Source organism: Panthera onca, chromosome D3, assembly GCF_046562875.1.
Source record: "Panthera onca isolate mPanOnc1 chromosome D3, mPanOnc1 haplotype 2, whole genome shotgun sequence".
In the NCBI taxonomy this organism is placed as follows: Eukaryota; Metazoa; Chordata; class Mammalia; order Carnivora; family Felidae; genus Panthera; species Panthera onca.
In genome coordinates this window covers 25,341,110-25,360,240 of record NC_138350.1, presented here as the reverse complement: position 1 = coordinate 25,360,240, position 19,131 = coordinate 25,341,110, and the positions used below count along the sequence as shown (strand labels likewise).

The 19,131-nt window shown below is 48.7% G+C and overlaps 1 protein-coding gene and 2 long non-coding RNA genes across 3 annotated transcripts in view; 2 read left to right on the top strand and 1 right to left on the bottom strand.

The window, feature by feature from the left end:
- Positions 1 to 19,131, top strand: part of MYO18B (myosin XVIIIB) — a 241,782-nt gene that overhangs the window by 163,931 nt on the left and 58,720 nt on the right. Inside the window, exons 36-38 of the mRNA XM_078435320.2 lie at positions 1,576 to 1,659; positions 2,759 to 2,896; positions 5,664 to 5,849. Coding sequence (XP_078291446.2) covers positions 1,576 to 1,659; positions 2,759 to 2,896; positions 5,664 to 5,849 — 408 coding nt within the window. The remainder of the gene's footprint in view (positions 1 to 1,575; positions 1,660 to 2,758; positions 2,897 to 5,663; positions 5,850 to 19,131) is intronic.
- Positions 8,164 to 11,618, bottom strand: LOC144613880 (uncharacterized). The gene is made up of 3 exons (XR_013551320.2): positions 11,215 to 11,618; positions 8,884 to 9,049; positions 8,164 to 8,248 (listed from the first exon to the last, which is right to left on the bottom strand). It is a non-coding gene; the product is annotated as an uncharacterized LOC144613880 (long non-coding RNA).
- On the top strand, positions 8,949 to 18,466 carry LOC132665622 (uncharacterized). Its single transcript, XR_013551319.1, has 3 exons — positions 8,949 to 9,026; positions 16,088 to 16,212; positions 17,942 to 18,466. It is a non-coding gene; the product is annotated as an uncharacterized LOC132665622 (long non-coding RNA).

The following is a 19,131-nucleotide window of genomic DNA, read 5'->3' as shown; positions in this document are numbered from 1 at the left end:
TGAGCTGGGCAGACCTTCTCACATAATCACCCAGAACAGAGGGAATGTTTGCAAACTGAGCTGACAGTCCAGAAAGGAAATGAACATGGTTCTGGGACTCCTGACTGAGGTTAGAGGTCAGGGAAGCCTTCCCTGAGGAGGTGGCCCTCAGATGGAGATCCAAATGAGGAACAGGAGTCAGTGAGGTTGAATGGGATAGTGAGGGGTGTGGGAAATGTTCCAGGCAGAAGGAACAGCACATGCAAAGGGCTGGGATGGTGCATTTGAGAGCCTGGCAGGAGGCCAGCGAAGGGAGTGTGGTGCAAGATGAGTTTGGCAAGGCCAGCAGAGCAGGGGCTTGTGGGCCGAGATGAGTTTGGATTTTACTGTGTGATGGGAATCATTGGCAAGTTTTCTCAGGGGCACGAGCAGGAGAGAGAGGATCAGCCAGGATGCCACCCCTGGATGCACTTGTCTTGTGCTACGCTGGATCCCAGAGTCTAGAAAGAGTGCCTGGTGTGGAATAGGGCACCCAGTAAACAGCTGGTGAATGAATGAAGACTGTAGCTGGCTTGTACTGGGGAGGCAGAGTGGACATGGGCGAGGGATGGACCCAGGAGGCAATCAGGAGGCATAGTGGCAGGCTGGGGCACGGCAGAGGCTTGGGGGTGGAGCTGACAGATGAGTGAGGGCATCCCTGGCAGATTTCTGATCTGCATCACGAGGAAGATAGCCCCTCCAGGAGTAATGAGCATCATCCCCACATTGTACCCCAGAGGGGACCCGTGGTACAGTGCCTACCAGGCTTCAGGTGCATCCTCCCAAGATGGGATCCTTGGGAATTTCTGCTAAACAAGAAATAACGGTAATAACCACTGATATATTTCATCAACATTAAAACAGCCATCACCAAAATAGCCTATGCCATCTTCTACCTTTGTGAATCACACCTATTTGGGGTCAGAAGGGAAATTTCTTCATGTGATCAGTTATAAAAGCAGTGTACTCCTATGCGCATTATAAATAATTTACATAATACATAACATGCAGGAAATAGAAAGTGAGGGGTCTGCCTTCCCCCTGGAATCCCTCTCTTCGGAGATAATCATGCTTAACAGTTTGGTTCTACTTTTTTTTTAAAGGATCTTTATAGTCTCCACCGCATTTAATCTCTGAACAAACCCTACGTGGAGGAGCTAAGCAGAGACTATCAGCCCATTTTATAGATGGGGATACTGAGGTGCAGAGCGGGCAAGGCCAAGTCTAGAATCCCAGTCACTTGACACGCAAGAGTTCTCTTCCCTCAGTATCTGGCCCTACCGCTGTGGCCAGCCCATTTCTGTCTGGGCTCTCAAGGGTATAGAACAGCATGCCGGCAGTTGACCAAAGCCATCGGCTTATATAACGGGAGTGACTCAGCGGACATTGAGACGAACAATGTCGGAAGGATGTGAGCAGTAACTTTCTGGAACGAGCCATTGTGTCACAGGTTCTGAGAGTCTTAGACATCTGGGGGTGGGGAGAAGGGATTTCCAGCAGTAGTTTCCCCGCAAAGCCTCAAGGTGACATTTTTTTTTTTTTTTTTTGTCTCACCAGTCTGCTACTGACATTGGGCAGATCCAAGAACTACAGCTGCAGCTGGAGGAAGCCAAGAAGGAGAAACAGAAACTTCAAGAACAAGTATGTGCTCAGAGCCGCCACAGTGCGGAGACGAAAGGAAGGGTTCCCTCTGGGACCTCCCAGTTTGGATCCCGGAAACTGTCACTCACTCATTCATTCATCCATTCACTCAACTTCGGTTGTGCACCAAAGGAGTTGAGAACGATCCCAGCAGACACACACACACACACACACACACACACACACACGCTGACTTTTGCTCATGCCAGTGTGGCATCCAAAGACGCCCTGTGCAGTGAAACTCATCAGCCATTCAGTGCAAGAGTTTCCCCCTCCAAGAAATGGTTCCAAGGGGAAAGGGACGGTCTGTGCAAGACAGGACCATTGTCCTTTGTGAAATCTTCCTTTGAAGCCTTATTTCCTCCAAACACCCCTGAATTTCACTCATTAGCTAGGGCTGCTATCATCCATGGGATTCTCAAAGCACTTCTAAGGTCTGTCGCCTGTGCCTGCTTAGAGTTTCTATCGAAATGACAGAGCCTCAAGCAAATGTCCATGGGGATGAGTAATACCAAATACCAGAAAAATAATACCAGCAGTAGGCATCTGTTGGGTATTTATCATATACCAGGCACTAATCGCCTTCAATCCTCAGACGAAAGAAAGAAAGAAAGAAAGAAAGAAAGAAAGAAAGAAAGAGAGAAAGAAAGAGAAAGAAAAAGAAAGAAAGAATGAGCTCATGGAAGGGACCCGGCCTGCCCAGGTGCATCCGGCTGGAGAGTGGCAGAGCCTGGCTTTGAAGTCTGGTATATATGCTTGGCTCCCAAGCCCACTTTTGGTTGCATCCTTGGGTGCTGAAGCTCGTGGCTCACACGCTGGCTTTGCCCCCTTAGCAGAGCAGGGAAAGGAGGTAAGCAAAGCACTGACTGAGTCTTGTGTTGGACGCAGAAGACACAGGAAACATCACCTCCAGCATCTGAGACGCAGGGGCAGGGTCTGGCATGAGGGGATCGGCACTTGGCACTTGTGTCTTTAACATGTATCACCAGAGCCAAGAAGGAGGCCGTGGCAATGGGCCTGGGGCTGAGTCCGGCATATGTCTCCATTCTGGGACTCAGGGCCAGCAGGTGGCCAATGGATCTTTTGGGCTCGTTCCCAGCTGCAGGTGGCCCAGATGCGCATCGAGTACCTGGAACAGTCCACCGTGGATCGAGCCATTGTCAGCAGGCAGGAGGCAGTCATCTGCGACCTGGAGAACAAGACGGAGTTCCAGAAAGTGCAGATTAAGAGATTTGAGGTATGCGCGGACATGTAAATATTGTTCGTGCCTAGAGCCGTGGGGCTTTCGTGTAAGCTCCGTCCGTCCTCTGACCGTCCCTCCATCCACTCATGCCTTTCTCTGGATACACATTCCTCACCCGTCTCTCATCCGTGTTGCTTCCCCCATTCCCTCCTTTCTGCCTTCCTTCAACCACACGGTCCCATAGATAACTATCCATCCAGCCTACCCACCTCTATGTTTCTCCATCCACGTCCATATGCCATCATTCCATCCATCACCCTCCTTATGTCTTTTCTTCCTTCCTTTCTCCATGCTTTCTTCTCTCCCTCTGTTCTTTCCCTTTCTTCAGACCTTGACCCCTCTGTCCGTGTTTTTATCCATCAGTCCCGTTCTGCCTGTCCCCATCTGACCACTCATGCACTTATGCACCCAACACTCACTTTGAGCAGAAATTTATTTTGCACCTAGCGTGTACCAGGCTCTGTTTTAGGCACATGAAAGACAGATGTACAAAGCAGATTCTGCTTTTCAGAAACATGGAGTTTTGTAGGAGATGTGAGTAAAATAGGTACATAAATACCCATAATATGGACAGAGGGCTGTGAGGTTTGGGGGGCAAGGAGGTCTTTTCAAGCTGAGGAATCAGGGAGGCCTCCAGGAGGAGGTGACATTGATGCTGGACCTTGAGCGGGGCAGGTAAGACGTGGATGGGCTGGGGTGAGATTCAGTGACAACATTCACATTTAGCTCTGCAGGCCAGCGACATGGACGTCACCACTGTCAAAGTTGTTTGTCATTAGCCACTCCCCTGGATGTTCGCCACAGCCCCGTAGGGAAGGTAGGATAGGCCTCATCGAATGAACTACAAGGTGTCGGCAGAGAGGTCGAGGGACCTGTTCAAGGTAAAGCCGTTTAGTGTCAGTGACAGGAGTAGATGGACCGGGGATCATCACTCTCCCCTGGTCCCAGGCTGTAATTTCTCCGCAGTCAGCTGGCTTAGCCACCGGACGATGGTCCATCTAGAAATGCGAGGCTGAGGCTGCGTTCCTCACTTTGAGCCATTCTTCCAATCCCCCGTTGGGCACTTTGTCTCTAAGAAGGCTGTGTGCGATGTATGAAGAATGGAGAAAGATCCTTCTTTGCCTTGACCCTCAGAGCTTCTCGGAGCTGCTCAAGGGATCCCTCGAGGCATAATCGTCTCTGCAGATCACCATGGAACTTTGATCTACTACGCTTTAAGTTTATATAATGTCAGGCTATATCCGTTTGCTTGAATCTAGCATAGTCAAGCGATAGCAGAAAATAAAATAAAACTATGATTTTAAAAAACCCTTTATGTGGCAGATTCCATATCCAAATTCCCTTTCCCCTCTGCTGTTGTGACTTGAATTTAGTAGAATTCCAGGCCTCAGGGACACCTTTTGAGAACTATTCTTCTTCCTTTTAACACCCCCCCCCCACCCTTTGAAATTGTTACCAAACTCCATTTGAAAGGTGAAGGGCAATTGAATTGTAACGCTTTTCTTCTAAACCATGATCTTCTAAACCATGATTCAGTCTCAGATCTGGAGAGGGGCTCAGCGTCTTGCTCAAGGACCTGAAATATTCATGTGGGCTCCCTTTTAGGTCAACACTCGAGTATTTGCCCATCAGAATCGATTGGCTGCAGGCATGTTGGCCAACTAATGAATTCTGCAGAACAGCCCTTGGGTTTGTTTTCTGTAGCACTGGTGATGCCCACAGCTCTCTTCTATTTTTTCATTGTGTCCTCTTGGCTTTTCCCCCTGGAAAGGGAAAAATGCCATAAAACATTAGAGCCGAGGCTCAAGGGACCTTGTTTGACCAAAACCTCCTCACTTTACAAATTGGGAGACCAAAATCCATACTAGGGAAGGGGTTTTGATTTCCCAGTGTAGTGTTCTCCCCACTGCACATCTTCGTAAAATGATGGGGGCTGCTGTAAATAGTAATAATTCCCAACTTTTGGGGCGCCCGGGTGGCTCAGTCGTTTGAGCGTCCGACTTCGGCTCAGGTCATTATCTCGCGGTCCGTGAGTTCGAGCCCCGTGTCGGGCTCTGTGCTGACAGCTCCGAGCCTGGAGCCTGTTTCAGATTCTGTGTCTCTCTCTCCCTCTGACCCTCCCCCATTCATGCTCTGTCTCTCTCTGTCTCAAAAGTAAATAAACATTAAAAAAAATTTTAAATAATCCCCAACTCTTATCTAGAATGTTCTATGTGCCAGGCACTGAACTAAGCCTTCTGCAGAACTTAACGTTTTCAAGTCTGACATGATCCCTAGGACATAAATACTGTCATCATCTCTGTCTCTCAGAGAGGTTAAATAACCTGCCTAAGGTCACACAGCCAGGAACAGGCAGTTGGGGGATTGAACCTAGGGCATATTCAAAGCCAGGGTGCTCAGCTGTATGCTAGGCTGCCTCTCTGAATAGCAATTATCATTTGCTAGGTTTTTTTTAAGTTTATTTATTTATTTTGAGAGAGAGAGAGCACAAGCAGGAGAGGGAGAAAGAGAATCTCATGACCCGAGCCGAAAATCAAGAGTCTGTCACTCAACCAGCTGAGCCACCCAGGCGCCCCTCATTTGCTAGGTTTTTAACATAAATTATTTGTTTCGGTATCAGAACTCGGGATTGTCGTCCTGATTACCTTATACAAGGGCAGGGAGACTCAGCAAAGGATTTCTCTTGCCGGAGCCCCCTGTCTCGGGCGCCTGGCCTCTAACTCCATGGTGCACGTGTGCTCTCCACACCGCCTGCCTCCAGGTCCTGGTGATCCGGCTTCGGGACAGCCTGATCAAGATGGGCGAGGAACTCACGCAGGCGGCCAAGTCCGAGTCCCAGCAGCGGGAGAGCAGCCAGTATTACCAGCGGCGCCTGGAGGAGCTGAAGGCGGACATGGAAGAGCTGGTGCGGCGGGAGGCGGAGGCCAGCCGCAGGTGCATGGAGCTGGTGAGTGCCCAACGCTGGCTCTCCTGCGATGGAGGGTTTCGAGCGCAGGCATGCCGCTGCCTGCTGAATCGGAGCCCCCTGGGGCAGGTCTCAGGCCTTTGGGAAGCAGGGAGACACCGGAAGGGGCTGGGCGGAGGATCCACGCTGCTATTGGCTGCAGAGCCTGGGGGCGGCCCAAAGTGGGCCAATGGCATTCACTGCTGCTGGATGGGCCGCCCAGCACGTGTACACGTCAGATTCCAGCCTTTCTTTTCCTGCCTCGCGCGTTCCACTCCAAAGGCAGGAAAGCCTCGTGGGAAGAGGAAGGCATCAACATTGACTAAATGCCCAGCTTGCATCACGTCTTAACACCCATATCATAAAATCCTCATAACAGCCCTGTGAAGTCAGAATTATTATCCCCATTTTACATATGAGGAAACTGAGGCTCCAAAGGGGTGAGATAACTAGTCTAATGTCACATCTAGGAACTGTCAGAGCTGTTTCTGGGCTAATAACAGCAACAACAAAGATAAAAGTACTTCCAGGTAGGTACTATTCTTATCTCCACTTAGCAGCTGGGGAAACTGAGGCAAGGGGACAGCAGCACGCCAAATGGAGGCTCAGAGTGGTACATACACTTGCCCAAGGTTACACACACACTAGTAAGAATTCGAACCCAGGCTTGTCCAACTCTGTAGTCTGTGTTTTCATTGACTAAGCCATGCTCTGCTCCCTGGTGTGATTTAAAAATTTGTCTCCTATCCTGACCAAAAAAAAAAAAAAAAAAAAAAGAAGAAAGTAAAATAATAAAAAAATAAAAATAAATAAAATGTAGAGTTTGGCATTTTATTAAATTTCTAGGGAGATAAAAGGGGCAAAAAGGTAAGAATTTGTATCTTGCCCCATGGGAAGGTTTCTCCCATCATGCACTGTATTTTTCTAAGAATGGTTCCCTGCATGGATCACAGGGCATCTCAGAGAGCTGGCTTCTCCTTTTCCCCATGAGGTCTGATGTCCCTAGAGCTCCAGGTTTCTGCTTCTGTGACCCGGGAGACATCTGGCACCCCCTTTGCCTGCCACCATAGAGCCTTCACTGAGACAACCCACCACCTGCCAAGGCTTGGCCAGAAGATCCCTAAATCACGGTCTTTATCTCTTCCCGCCCTGTCCATTCTGGTTTTGTGACAGGTCTCGCCCACTTGTCCGCCTGCAGCGAGTATATTTCTCGGGCCACTGCCTGCCACGGCTGGTGTCACTCTCATAAGCTTTGCCCTTGACAAGCCATCAGGCAGGCTGTTGTGTGGGGGGAGGTGAGGCTCCGCACAGAGACCCAGGTTCCCAGACAAACCCCAAGCCCCATAACTGGCAGTTTCCCCACCTCCCATGGCCAGGGAGAGAGAAAGGCTCTTTCCTCCAGTTGACAGAATGACTTCCTCATTCACCAGCCCTGTTTCTCATGCAGCTGAGTTCCCCACCTGCCATGTCTGGCTGGAAGCGAGAGAACATCCCAGCCCATCTTCTCTGACGTCTTCTTTAACCGGCCAGACCCCAGGCGTGCTGGCCAGATCAGATAGTGGCTGTCTTCCCCTTCTCTCTGCTCTCCTGTTCTCCCTCTCACTCCTTTCCCTCCTTCTCTTCTCACTTTCCTGTTCTCTATCCCCATTTCCAGGGACAACTTAAGATCTTTTAAAAAAAATTTTTTTTAACGTTTATTTATTTTTGAGAGACACAGAGAGAGTGAGAGCAGGGAAGGGGCAGAGAGAGAGGGAGACACAGAATCCGAGGCAGGCTCCAGGCTCTGCGCTAACATGCTGACAGCAATGAGCCTGATGTGGGGCTCGAGCCCACGAACCGTGAGATCATGACCTGAGCCGAATTTGGATGCTTAACAGGCTGAACCACCCAGGCACCCCAGCTTAAGATCTTTAAAGGCCCTGAAATGCTGAAAAGATTATAGTGCACTCCCCACCCCCCCATATAGGAACCAAAATGAAAACAAACAAAAAACTGTAAAACACAAAGCTTGTGTGTTTGCTGAAATGAGACCTGTATGGTTCTCCGCTTTCCGATTGCAAGATGCTACATAAATTTACCAAGACAAATTCTGCTCTTTGTTTTGGTGTGTCTGTGGTTGGGCAGGCTATTTTCTGGGGCTGCCTTAGCAAAGTACCAAAACCTCACTGGCTTCAAACAACAGGAGTTTATTCTAGCACCATCCCGAAAGTCAAAGGCCTGAAATGACAGTATTAGCAGCACCAGCACTCCCACTGAAGGTTGTGGAGGAGAATCCTTCTCTGTCCTTCCAAATTCTCGTGGCTCCAGGCATTCCCGGGCTTGTGGCCACATCTCTCCAGTATTTGCCTTCTCCGTGGATGTGTGTCTCAAATATTCGTCTGCCTTTTTTCTTCGAAGGACACCTGTAATTGGCTTTAGGGCTCATCCCTAAATCTAGGTGGATTTTATCTTGAGATCCTTACCTTAATTATGTCTACGAAGAGACTTTTTCCAAATAAGGTCACATTGCCGGGTTCTAGGAGGCTTTTCGGGTTTTGGGGGCCACCCCGGGAAAGGAGGGCGTGTTCCTGCTTAGCCGGTGTGTTCTTACCGTGACCCCGCACAGCTTGTTTCTTTCGTGCCTCTGTGGATTAGCAAGGCTCAAAGAACAGTGTCAGGCTGGCAGACGCTTCCTAACAGTGGACATCCCAAACGCACTAACCTACTTGCCTTCAAATACGCTCCTTGCCTGTGGGCCCTGGGATATTTCCACTGGGAGAGGAGAGGATGTCGTAATTTCTTGTTACCATTTATTCACCAACATCTGGCTATCCAGCACCAACTGTGGGCGTGGCACCAATTGTGGGCGTGGCACGAGGGGTGGGCCTCGGTGGGGAGCTGGGAGAATCGGAAAGCCTCTGCTTTGTAGACGCTCACAGTGCCCACCAAATGCATCTTGGCGGGGGGGGCGCCCTGATGGTAAGCACCCCAATCCCCCCCGCCCGCCCCATCAGTGTGGTGTCCTGGAGCATCCCAGGCTTCTTGGCTGTGACCTCACCTCTCCAGGTTCATGCGCGTGCCTTCCTCCGTCCGCTCCCTGTGAGACGAGGGGACGGCTGCTCCACGTCATGTGTTGCCTAACCAACTTCACCAAAAGCCTGCAAGGCAGTCACGGTTCCGGTTCTTTCCTTCATGCAAGAGGTATGCTTAGGTTTTCGCATGGGCTGTAGGGAACAAGGCACACTTTTGCCCTTAAGGAGCTCACACGGACTAGAGAGAGATCGCAAAGGCCATTATTCATGTATTTCATGTATCCCTCTGTGATGGGCCCTCAGAGCTTTTACAGGCAAAGCAAGGTGTCTGTGCACTGGGGTTTGGGGGGATTCTTAGAAGGCCAGCTGACTGTCACTGCCAGCCATTCCTTTGAGTAAAGCATTGCTCCTTTCGTTTTCCATGTTTTAAGTTCAAATCTGCCTGGGAGAGATAGAATGAATTTTCTTTTTTTTTTTTTAACTTTTTGAAAAAATTTTTTAATGTTTATTTTTATTTTTGTGAGAGAGAGAGAGAGAGAGCAAGCAGGGGAGGGGCAGAGAGAGAGGGAGACACGGAGTCTGAAACAGGCTCCAGGCTCCGAGCTGTCAGCGCAGAGCCCAATGGGGGAGGCTCAAACTCACGAACCATGAGATCATGACCTGAGCCGAAGTCAGACACTCAATCGACTGAGCCACACAGGCGCCCCTAGGATGAATTTTTCTAACTCCCCAGACCAAGCATGCGTGCATTCATTCATTCACTGGACATTCTGTGCTTAGGCCCTTTGCAGACATGGCTTTTTTTCATGTACATGTCAAGTCCAGCAGGTGGAGAAGGTGGAGGGGCACGCATGTGAGGGGCTTTGTCCAGGGCTGCAGAGTTGGGAGTGACAGAGGTAGGATGGGTGTCCCCGTGTGTCCAGCTCTAAAGCTGTCACCATGACACAGCCCTGCCCTTTCAGCCCAATCTGGCTGAAAAATCCTGCTCTGCTGGGGGACACCCCCCAAAAGATCCCACCTTCTGGGCCCTGGGGAGAAGTGGGAAGGATGTTGATGGATCTCCCTTTCGTGTCCCCTTCCGCGTGTCCCAGCCTGCTCCATTTGTCACTGTTGGTGTTGGTTTAAAGGGCTGTGAGTTGTTTCGCGTGAATGATTTACACCCCTGGCTGGCACACCGGCACGTCCAGATCAGGATCAATTACCCAGCCGATGGAACTTCTCTTCCCGGAAAAAAGAAAAATGAGGTTTTGCCATTAATTTTAGTAAATGTACTATTCCTGGCGACTCCAGGAACCATTATGGGGAAAAAGAATATTCTGGCTTCAAATCATTCAAGTCCCTTTGTCATGGGAGCGATGAGACAGCTCATCCGTGGATTTATGTCCTGCTGTTTTTCAATAGTTACAGAGCCCAGGGGAAACCACCTCAGCCCCAGGACAGGGTTACCAAGGGAGGTCAAGGGCAGCTGGAAAGGCTCCTGGTGGCAGGGAGCCCTACTCTCTGCCTGCTTTGCAGCACGTGCTTCTGTTTGGGAGGCCGCACCTGTTGGGTTTACCCCCTAGCACCTTGGCCTGACTCCCTACCCTGAACTTTCCCCTGAGTCAACGGTCTTTTTCAAAAGTTCCCCAGGTCTGGAAAAACATAGGTTGGACTTCTGCTTGCTTTCCCCAGTGACCCACGCTAGAGATCCCAGTGGCCTGTCTCTCTCTCTGGCTCACACAGTTTAGCGGCCAGGCCTGCTGTTTTACCTTACTTGGGTATTTACAAAAACATCCATCCCTTCCAGTCCTGTCCTTGCTTCCTCTGTCTTTATTTAAGCCCCATTCCCTCTGGTCTGGGGCTCCACAGTTACCTTCCAACTTGTCTCCCCACTTTCCCTCCACCCTCACTCATCCCTGCAGAAGATCTTTCCAGAAGGGACACGTCTTACTGGGTTACTCTTCTTGCTGAGAAATCTTCCACGGCTCTCCACTGGCTTCAGGACCAAATCCCAGCTCCTTCCCAGAGCCTCTGTAGATCCTTCTGCCTTTGGTCATCTGCCTCTTATCACCTCAAGTGTTCTACTCCAGCATGAAAGGACCCAACGTCGTGTTGTTTCTTGACCTGAGTGCCAGCCACAAAATCCCTTCCTCCCACCCTGAACCTGCTCTCCTCTACAGCTGCCCTCGCTCTTCTTCGGCTCCTACCTGTCTGCCACCTGCATAGGGCAGACACATTACGTCTCTCTCTCTTTCTCATTCCCTCAAATAATTGCTTTAACTCGTGTGGGGAGAAGGGTGTGTATTAGCTTCTTAGAGCTTCTGTAACGAATTACCCAAAACCCGTTGTCTCAAAACAGTGGAAATTTATGATCTCACCATTCTGGAGGCCAGAGTCTAAAATCAAGGTGTTGGCAGGGTCGCAGTCCCCCTGAAGGCGTTAAGGGAGAATCCTTTCTTCCTCTTACAATTTCTGGCAGCTCTGGGTGTTCTTTGGCCGTGGCAACATGACATTAACCTCTGCCTCTGTGTTCACATGACCTTCTTCTCCTCTCTCCCTCCATGACCTCTCCTCTTCTTATAAGAACACTAGTCCATTGGGGGGCACCTGGGTGGCTCAGTCAGTTAAGCAGCCAACACTTGATTTCAGCTCAGGTCATGATCATACCGTCGTGGGATCAAACCCTGCACCAAGCTCTGTGCACTGACATCACAAAGCCTGCCTGAGATTCTGTCTCTTTCCCTCTCCCTCTGCACCTCCCCTGCTCATATGCTCTCTCTCTCTCTCTCTCTCTCTCTCTTCCTCTCCAAATAATTAAATACACTTCAAAAAAAAAAAAAAAAAAGAACACTAGTCATTGGATTTAAGACCCACCCTAATCCCGTATGACCTCGTCTTGACTAATTACATCTGTAAAGATGTGTTTCCAAAGAGGTCACACTCTGAGGTTCCCAGTGGATATGAGTTTTGGGGAGACACCCTTCAGCTTGCTGCAAGGTGGGAAAGAGAACCGGATTGGAGTCAGAGAGCTTGGGCAGCTAGGTTAACATTACAGGACCTCAGTTTCCTCATCTGTAAAATGGGGAAGGGAGATATGATGCAGCCAATATCATTGGGTGGCAGTGAGGCTTAAATGAGATGATTTATGTAAAAGGGTCCAATGATAGCACACGGTACGGTCTTAGCAGATGTCACACTGTTTTCTTTCTCCTTTCTTCTCCTACCCCTCCCCTGACTCTGATTCTCCATCTACTTAAACTTTATCATGAATCTGCTGACTCTCCCTCCCATCCCATGCCCATGATGGTTGATGGTCGTGATGTTGGTGGGAGCTATTTATTGTTCATCACTCACTGCATGCTGGGCACAGGGCTAAGCACTTACATGAGTTCTCTCATTTAAACCTCCCCTCTTGAGCAAAATATCCCTATTTTACTAGTAAAGGAATAAGAGGCAAAGAGCTGAAGCACCTTGTCCAAAGTCACCTTCCCAGCAATGACAGAATCAGAATTTGAACCCAGGTCTGACCAACTCAAACCCGTTCTCCTACTCAATAAGTTTTAGACACATTGTATTTACTCATTCGAGTACATTTGTTAAAAACAAAAACAAAAACAAAAACCTGAGGGGCGCCTGGGTGGCTCAGTCAGTTGAGCGTCTGACTTCAGCTCAGGTCATGATCTGGCTGGATTTGTGAGTTCAAGCCATGCATCGGGCTCTGTGCTGACAGCTCAGAGCCTGGAGCCTCCTTCAGATTCTGTGTCTCCTTCTCTCTCTGCCTCTCCCATGCTCATGCTCTGTCTCTCAATAATAAATAAATGTTTAAAAAATTTGAAAAAAAACCCTGAGGTGTAAAAAGTCATATTGGTTTTGATTCTGTCATCTAGGCTTCATTGACTTTTGGGATTGGATAATTGTCTCTTGGGGGCACTTTCTTGTGCCTCGTAGGATATTTAGGTGCCTCCCCAGCCTGTATCCACTAGAGGCCAGTGGCATCCCCCCACCCCAAGTCGCCACAATCAGAAATATCTCCAGACATTGCCAAATGTGCCCTTGGGAACAGAAGCGCCCCCAACTAAGATCACTGCCCTCACATCACCCTTACAATAACTCTGAAGGCAATGCTCATGAACTCCCCACTCATTGATCCCACTGATCAAACAGGTTTAGGGGTGTGATGTGATGTACCCAAGGTCACAAACACACTGGAGAAGGAGAGGAATTCAGGGCAGGAGGAGGAAGCAGCTTAATTCCCTACCCTCGGAGGAAAAAGACAGGAGGGAGTCCAGTAAAACCCAATCCCAACTTTTCCTGGCCCCAGTGGCAACTTCACAGCACAACCCAATTCTGGGTGGAATGAAAGATATTGCTGTAGACTGTGTACTTTTAATAATGTTTAAATAAAACATGGGAGCATGGGTGTGATCTCCTCACTGAGCCTGGCTTGTCAGCCGCCCGGGCAAAATCATTAATAGTTAATGGGCAACCACTTATGGCTCTACTTTTGTTAAATCCAGCATCAATTATATATGGCCCATGAATTATTTATTTGGTGTGACTTGGGGGTATATTTTCCACCTTTGGGGTGGCGGGGGGGAAAGAATGTGAGGCCTAAGACAGATTATGGGCTAGCCGTGAGGGTCTTGTCTCCCTTCTGAACTGGGGGGTTTCCCTGCCCCTTGTTAGGAGAAGAGTTCCCACTGATGTGAGCGGCAGGTTGCGATGAATGTGGATCTGAGAAGGCACTGGCAGGAGAAAAGCTTGGAGCCGTCATGTGCTAGTAAGCGTGTTAACAACCAGCTCTCCAAAGCAGGTGAATCCTGGTAGTGTTTTCAAATCTCCCCCTAGAGCTGATTTCAAGCCAACAGTATGACGTCACTGGATGCGGAAATGGGAAGCCGCCCTACACACAGGCTAGAGATGAGACACTTCAAAATCATTGGCCAAGAGTAAAATGTTGCTGCAATTATTAGGAAGCAATGCATTTTGAGGCTGTGTTCCTTTTTTTTGTTCTTCATGATTTATTTGATTGTAAGTTTACACTCATTGTGTTTTAATGGCAGTTGTGTTTGACAACTGGCCTGCAAAGTGCTTGAAAATTTAGCAATAAGCTGTGCAAGCTGATAGGAGCCGTTGCCAGGGGATTGGAGTCTCCTTGGGGTGGGGTTGCCAGGGTTAGGAGGATTTGTAGGTTTGGGGTCCTAGGCTCTTAAATCAAATCTCATCATTCGCTGACAATTTTTTAAAATTTTTATGTATTTATTTTGAGAGAGAGAGAGAGAGAGAGCAGGGGAGGGGCAGAGAGAGAGAGAGAGAGAGGGAGACAGAGAATCCCAAGCAGGTTCTGCATTATCAGTGCGGAGCCTAATGCAGGGCTTGATCCCATGAACCATGAGATCATGACCTGAGCCAAAATCAAGAGTCGGATGCTTAACCAACTGAACCACCCAGGTGCCCCACATTCACTTTTTTTGTTTTTAAAGTGGAACTACTTCACCATCAGAAGAAGGACTTCTTTGGCCTTGTGTGTCAAATGGGTACGATCGATCCCATCTGCTCAGAAAGACTAGAGCAAGCAGTTCACTCCATGTCCTAACTCTGCCTGTCATGTCCGCCCCTCCTACTCTCCCTCTTGTCCACTTCCTCCTGTCTTCTGAGAACCTGGCCACACCGGGTGAGGGCCTTGGTTTTCACATTTGTTCTCGTTTTTTCTCTTCTTTTTTTTTTTCTTGGTCACCCAAGGACCCATGTTTCCAACCTGTGTTGAGCATGCAGCCCCCTCCCACCACTTTGCCCAGAGGCATTCACCACACCCAGAGTTAAGGGTTTCGTTTAAGAAACACATACACACTCACACACACACACACACACACACACACACACACACACCTCTCTATGTTTTCCTCCCGCAAATGGCTATGAACTTCAGAGCATAAAGATGAATTATTTTGGCTGGGAACTGAAGTATTTAAAAAGGCATTCCATATGGAGGGCATTTGGGGCCATGAGCAGGGTATAAATAATACCTTTTATGGTTCTCCTGATGGGGAGAGAGCTCTCCTAATTACAGCCCCGTTATCTCAGTGTGATCCAAAATGACCCAACACGTTTATAAACTCACTGTTCACACTGCTTCACTCCCCACCCATTCTGGCCTCCTGCATTCTCAGTGAGCTGACAGGGGAAAATGTGGATATTTATATCACTACCCCCTTCCGGGCACCGCAGGCTCCTGTCTGTCTCCCCACAAAGGTTTCTCTACAAAAGAAACTTGGTCCTAAAGGGGACTGGGGACCCCATGCCCACAGACCCAGACTCGTTTCTGGGATGGAATTCTTCCAACCTGCCTTTATCCCAAACCGTGAACGTGTTTGTCTCCATTCAAGAGGTAGTATCGTCTGATGAAATGGGTTTCTTTGCGCCTGCCTCTGAGATGAGCTATCTTGATAATAAAATCTATTACGGAGAGCCAACCTGGGAATAATTGGGTCTATTATTCCCCGACTTGTGGCTTTGTTTCTGCATCGAGAACAGGCTCTCCTGTAATTAATCAGAATTTAAAGTTGCTAATACCAATTACAAATAATGCATGGAGTTCTTGAGATGGTGAACAGAAGAGCAGATACTAATCTTGTCCCCCGAGACTTCACCAATTGAACTTTTGTCACTTCAGACTTGCTGGAAATTAGAGTAACTTAACTCTACAAAGTTAATTATTTTAAAAAGGTAAGGGGGGAGCAGATATTGATTGAATGTTGCAGGTGTACATTAAATTATTCAAATAGACCCAATTCAAATTGTTTAGATGCGATTATGCTTCCCTTAATTGCATGTCAGAGAGGCTCAGGAAGGTTAATCTTCACGATCGAAAGCACCATCATTGGCACGATTAGACATCTCCAGAAGATAGTGGTCCCAGGGAAGTCTAGGGGGCCCCAAATCAGACTCGATGTTCTGAATTCGTTCCCAAACTGTGACTTAGTTGGAAGGGTAATTCATCTCTTTCTGGCGCCCATTTTTATTTTGGCTGAGCTTAAACAACGAGAAGTCAGGAGACCTCAGACCAAGAAGTGGGAAAGAAAATGGTTTTTACTGGGAGAATTGGCTGGTTTGGAACTGCCAGTGTAATGTAACAGGAAAGGGTGAGCGAACTGGTCTAAATTACGGCCCTTTTGGTTGTAAGTGGCAGACAAAATTCAAATTGGCTTAAGCAAAAGGGAATGCGTTGGTTCATCTAATGGAAAAGTCTAGTGACCTCTGATTTCAGGTCCAGTGGGATGCAGGGACACAAAAGATACTGACAGGCTGAAGGCACTGTGTTGGGACCAGAGCAAATTGTGAACATCCTTTCCTAACCGTGTGTTCAAGGGTATCAGGTTGGTAGGTTGACGTTAGCCGTTGAAGGAGAATTTATACCATGGAAATAGGCAAATGCTCCAAACCGCTGCTTCTCCCAACCCCATTGAGCCAGCTTTTAAATATTCACCAGGATACCAGGGGCTGAACCCTTCCTTCCATCCCCATTCTCAGGTAGGCTTTTCCTTCCCAAGGGGCAACAAACAGTCAGGCTGAAAAAATGATCAGCAAATCAACCTCCGTGATAAGACACGGTGCCTTGCACCCAACAACTTAGATGGAGGACCAAAAATGGAATCTCACTGACTCTGGCCTGGTTTGAATTTAATGCGTGTCCCTAAAGCGAGCACCAGTGCCAAAAGGGCACAGTCTCTGGCCGGATAGTTCTGGGAGACGTGCCCAGGCCCGAATCCAGGGATGGAGTCAGCCCTATCCTAACCACGTAGATGGAGAGTAAGGGAAGAAGTCCTCCCCCAAGCAAACCCAGAAGGCCTGGGAGTGGATTCCAGAGAGGAGACGCCCTCAGATGTTCACTGCAGAGGCTGTGTCTGTGTATCTTGACCCTGGCTGGCTTTCCTCTGCTCTGCCCAGGTTCCTTTTATGTTTTCTCTTCTCTACTTATTCTCTTGTCTTTCACTTGACTTCCCTCCTGCTTTACTTCTTTTCTGTTACTCCTGGAGCTGGGAGGTCCCGTAAGTAGGATGGATCAAAGAAAGGGGAGGGGAGGCCAGAAGCGGGTAGCCTGATTCTCCTTCGCATCTTCATGAGGAAGTGGCTCCTGTAATGGGAGGAGCCTGCCTGGAAGCCAGAGGGCCTGGATTGGAGCCCTGCTTCTGCCTCGTGCTGGCTGTGGGAGCTGGGGCATGCCTCTCCCTGAGTGGGACTCATTTTCTCCCTCTCTGTAAAATGGATTGGATCACCTCTAAGGCCCTTGTTGCTGGGATGGTATGCGAGGCTAGAATTGGGCGATCATGGAGCTGTGGGCTTTGAGTGTGTCTCAAACAGCCCACAGGTCACGGTGGCAGCCTCCTCCTGGAAGGAGCCCGTCCCTACACCCCAAGACCTCTGTGCAGAGTCACAGAATCTCAAACCTGAAGCTGTGTAGGCTCCTCCGTCCCATCTGATGCCTTCTCCAGCCTCAGACCGGTGGAAAGCCCACCTCTGGTTAAGCAGCTGCAGTGCTGGAGAAATCCCTACCTTTGCAGGCGACAAAACCCCTGTAGTTACCTGCCTTTCTCCACTGCATTCCAGGTGGATTCTATACCGACCCCAGATTCCAGATGTGGATTCCAGATGTGTCACCTTATCTCTGGGGAGATGGGAGGTACCCTCTTGCTTCTCTCACCTGAGAGAGAGCCAGGAGTTATCCAGAGAGGACCGTGTTGTCCTTTTTAAGCAGCCACCCCCCACTTTTAAATTCATAGCTAATGCACATTTATGGGAAATCAAAGCAGAGCCCTTCATCAGGCTTCACCCATTTTTCCCCTGGCCCCTGAGGCAACACCCACAAAACACAGCTTGATATCCCATCACCTAGACCTGAGGTCAGCAAACTGCAGTCCATGGGCCAAATCTGGCCTGTCCTCTGTGTGTTTTTGTTTGTTTTTGTAAATAAAGTTTTATTAGAACATAGTCACAACTATTTATGTATATTCTATGGCTGCTTTCAAACTGCAATGGCAGAGGTGACTGTGACAGGGACCACTTAGTCCATGATATCTAAAATATTTATTATCTGGCCCTTTACAGGAAAAAAATGTGCTTACCTTTGCCCTAGAACATTGCTGGGTGCATACAAGGCATGAAAAAAAATGCACATTGAGTGAAGAAAGAGCTTGACAGAAGGGCAAGATAAGGAAGTAAGGAGACCTTGGTGCAAATCTTTGTTCCCTCACTTCCCTCCTGTGTGACTTTGGCCATGACACTCACCTTCTCTGTGTCTCTGTCATCTTATAAAATGGGGATAATCGCTGCAATTCCCTCACAACATTGTGGGGAAGATTTAATGAGAACATGTCATGGTAGCTGGTGCAAAGCAAACTTACTTATCATCATCATGAACATCGTTTTAGTCCGTTTGGCCTACTATCACAAAATAGTACAGACTAGGTGATGTTTAGCCAACAGAAATTTACTGATGACAGTGCTGGAGGTTGGGAAGTTCAAGACCAAGGCATCAGCATGGTCATGTTTTAGTAATGGCCCTCTTCCTAGTTTGTAGCTGGCACCTTCTTGTGGTGTCCTCACATGGCGGAAGGGACTAGGGAGCCCCCTGGAGCCTCTTTCATTAAAGCACTAACTCCATTCATGAGGGTTCCACCCTCATGACCTAATCACCTCCTGAAGCCCCACCTGCTAATACCTTCACCTTGGGCGGTTAGGATTTCATCAAAAAAATTTGGGGTGGGGGGACACAAACATTCAGACCATAGCAATCATCATCACTGTTACCATCATCACCATCATTTTCATCATAATCATCATCGTCTTCACTGTCATTTTCCCTCCCACCATCACCTCATCATCATTACCACTAATACCATCCCCCCATCGTCATCAACATCACCACTGCCACCATCATTACCATTAATTACCATCATGATCCTCATCACCTCCACCACCACCATCATCATCCTCACCACCATCATCATCATCATCATCACCATCACGACCACCACCATAACCACCACCACCACTCCCATCATCACCGCCATCATCATCACCACCAATACCTCCATTATTATCATCACCACCATCATGACGACCACCACCATCATCATCATCATCATCATCATCATCACCATCATGACCACCACCATAACCACCACCACCCCCATCATCACCGCCATCACCACCAACACCACCATTATTATCATCACCACCATTGTGATGACCACCACCATCATCATCACCACCATCATGACCACAACCATAACCAC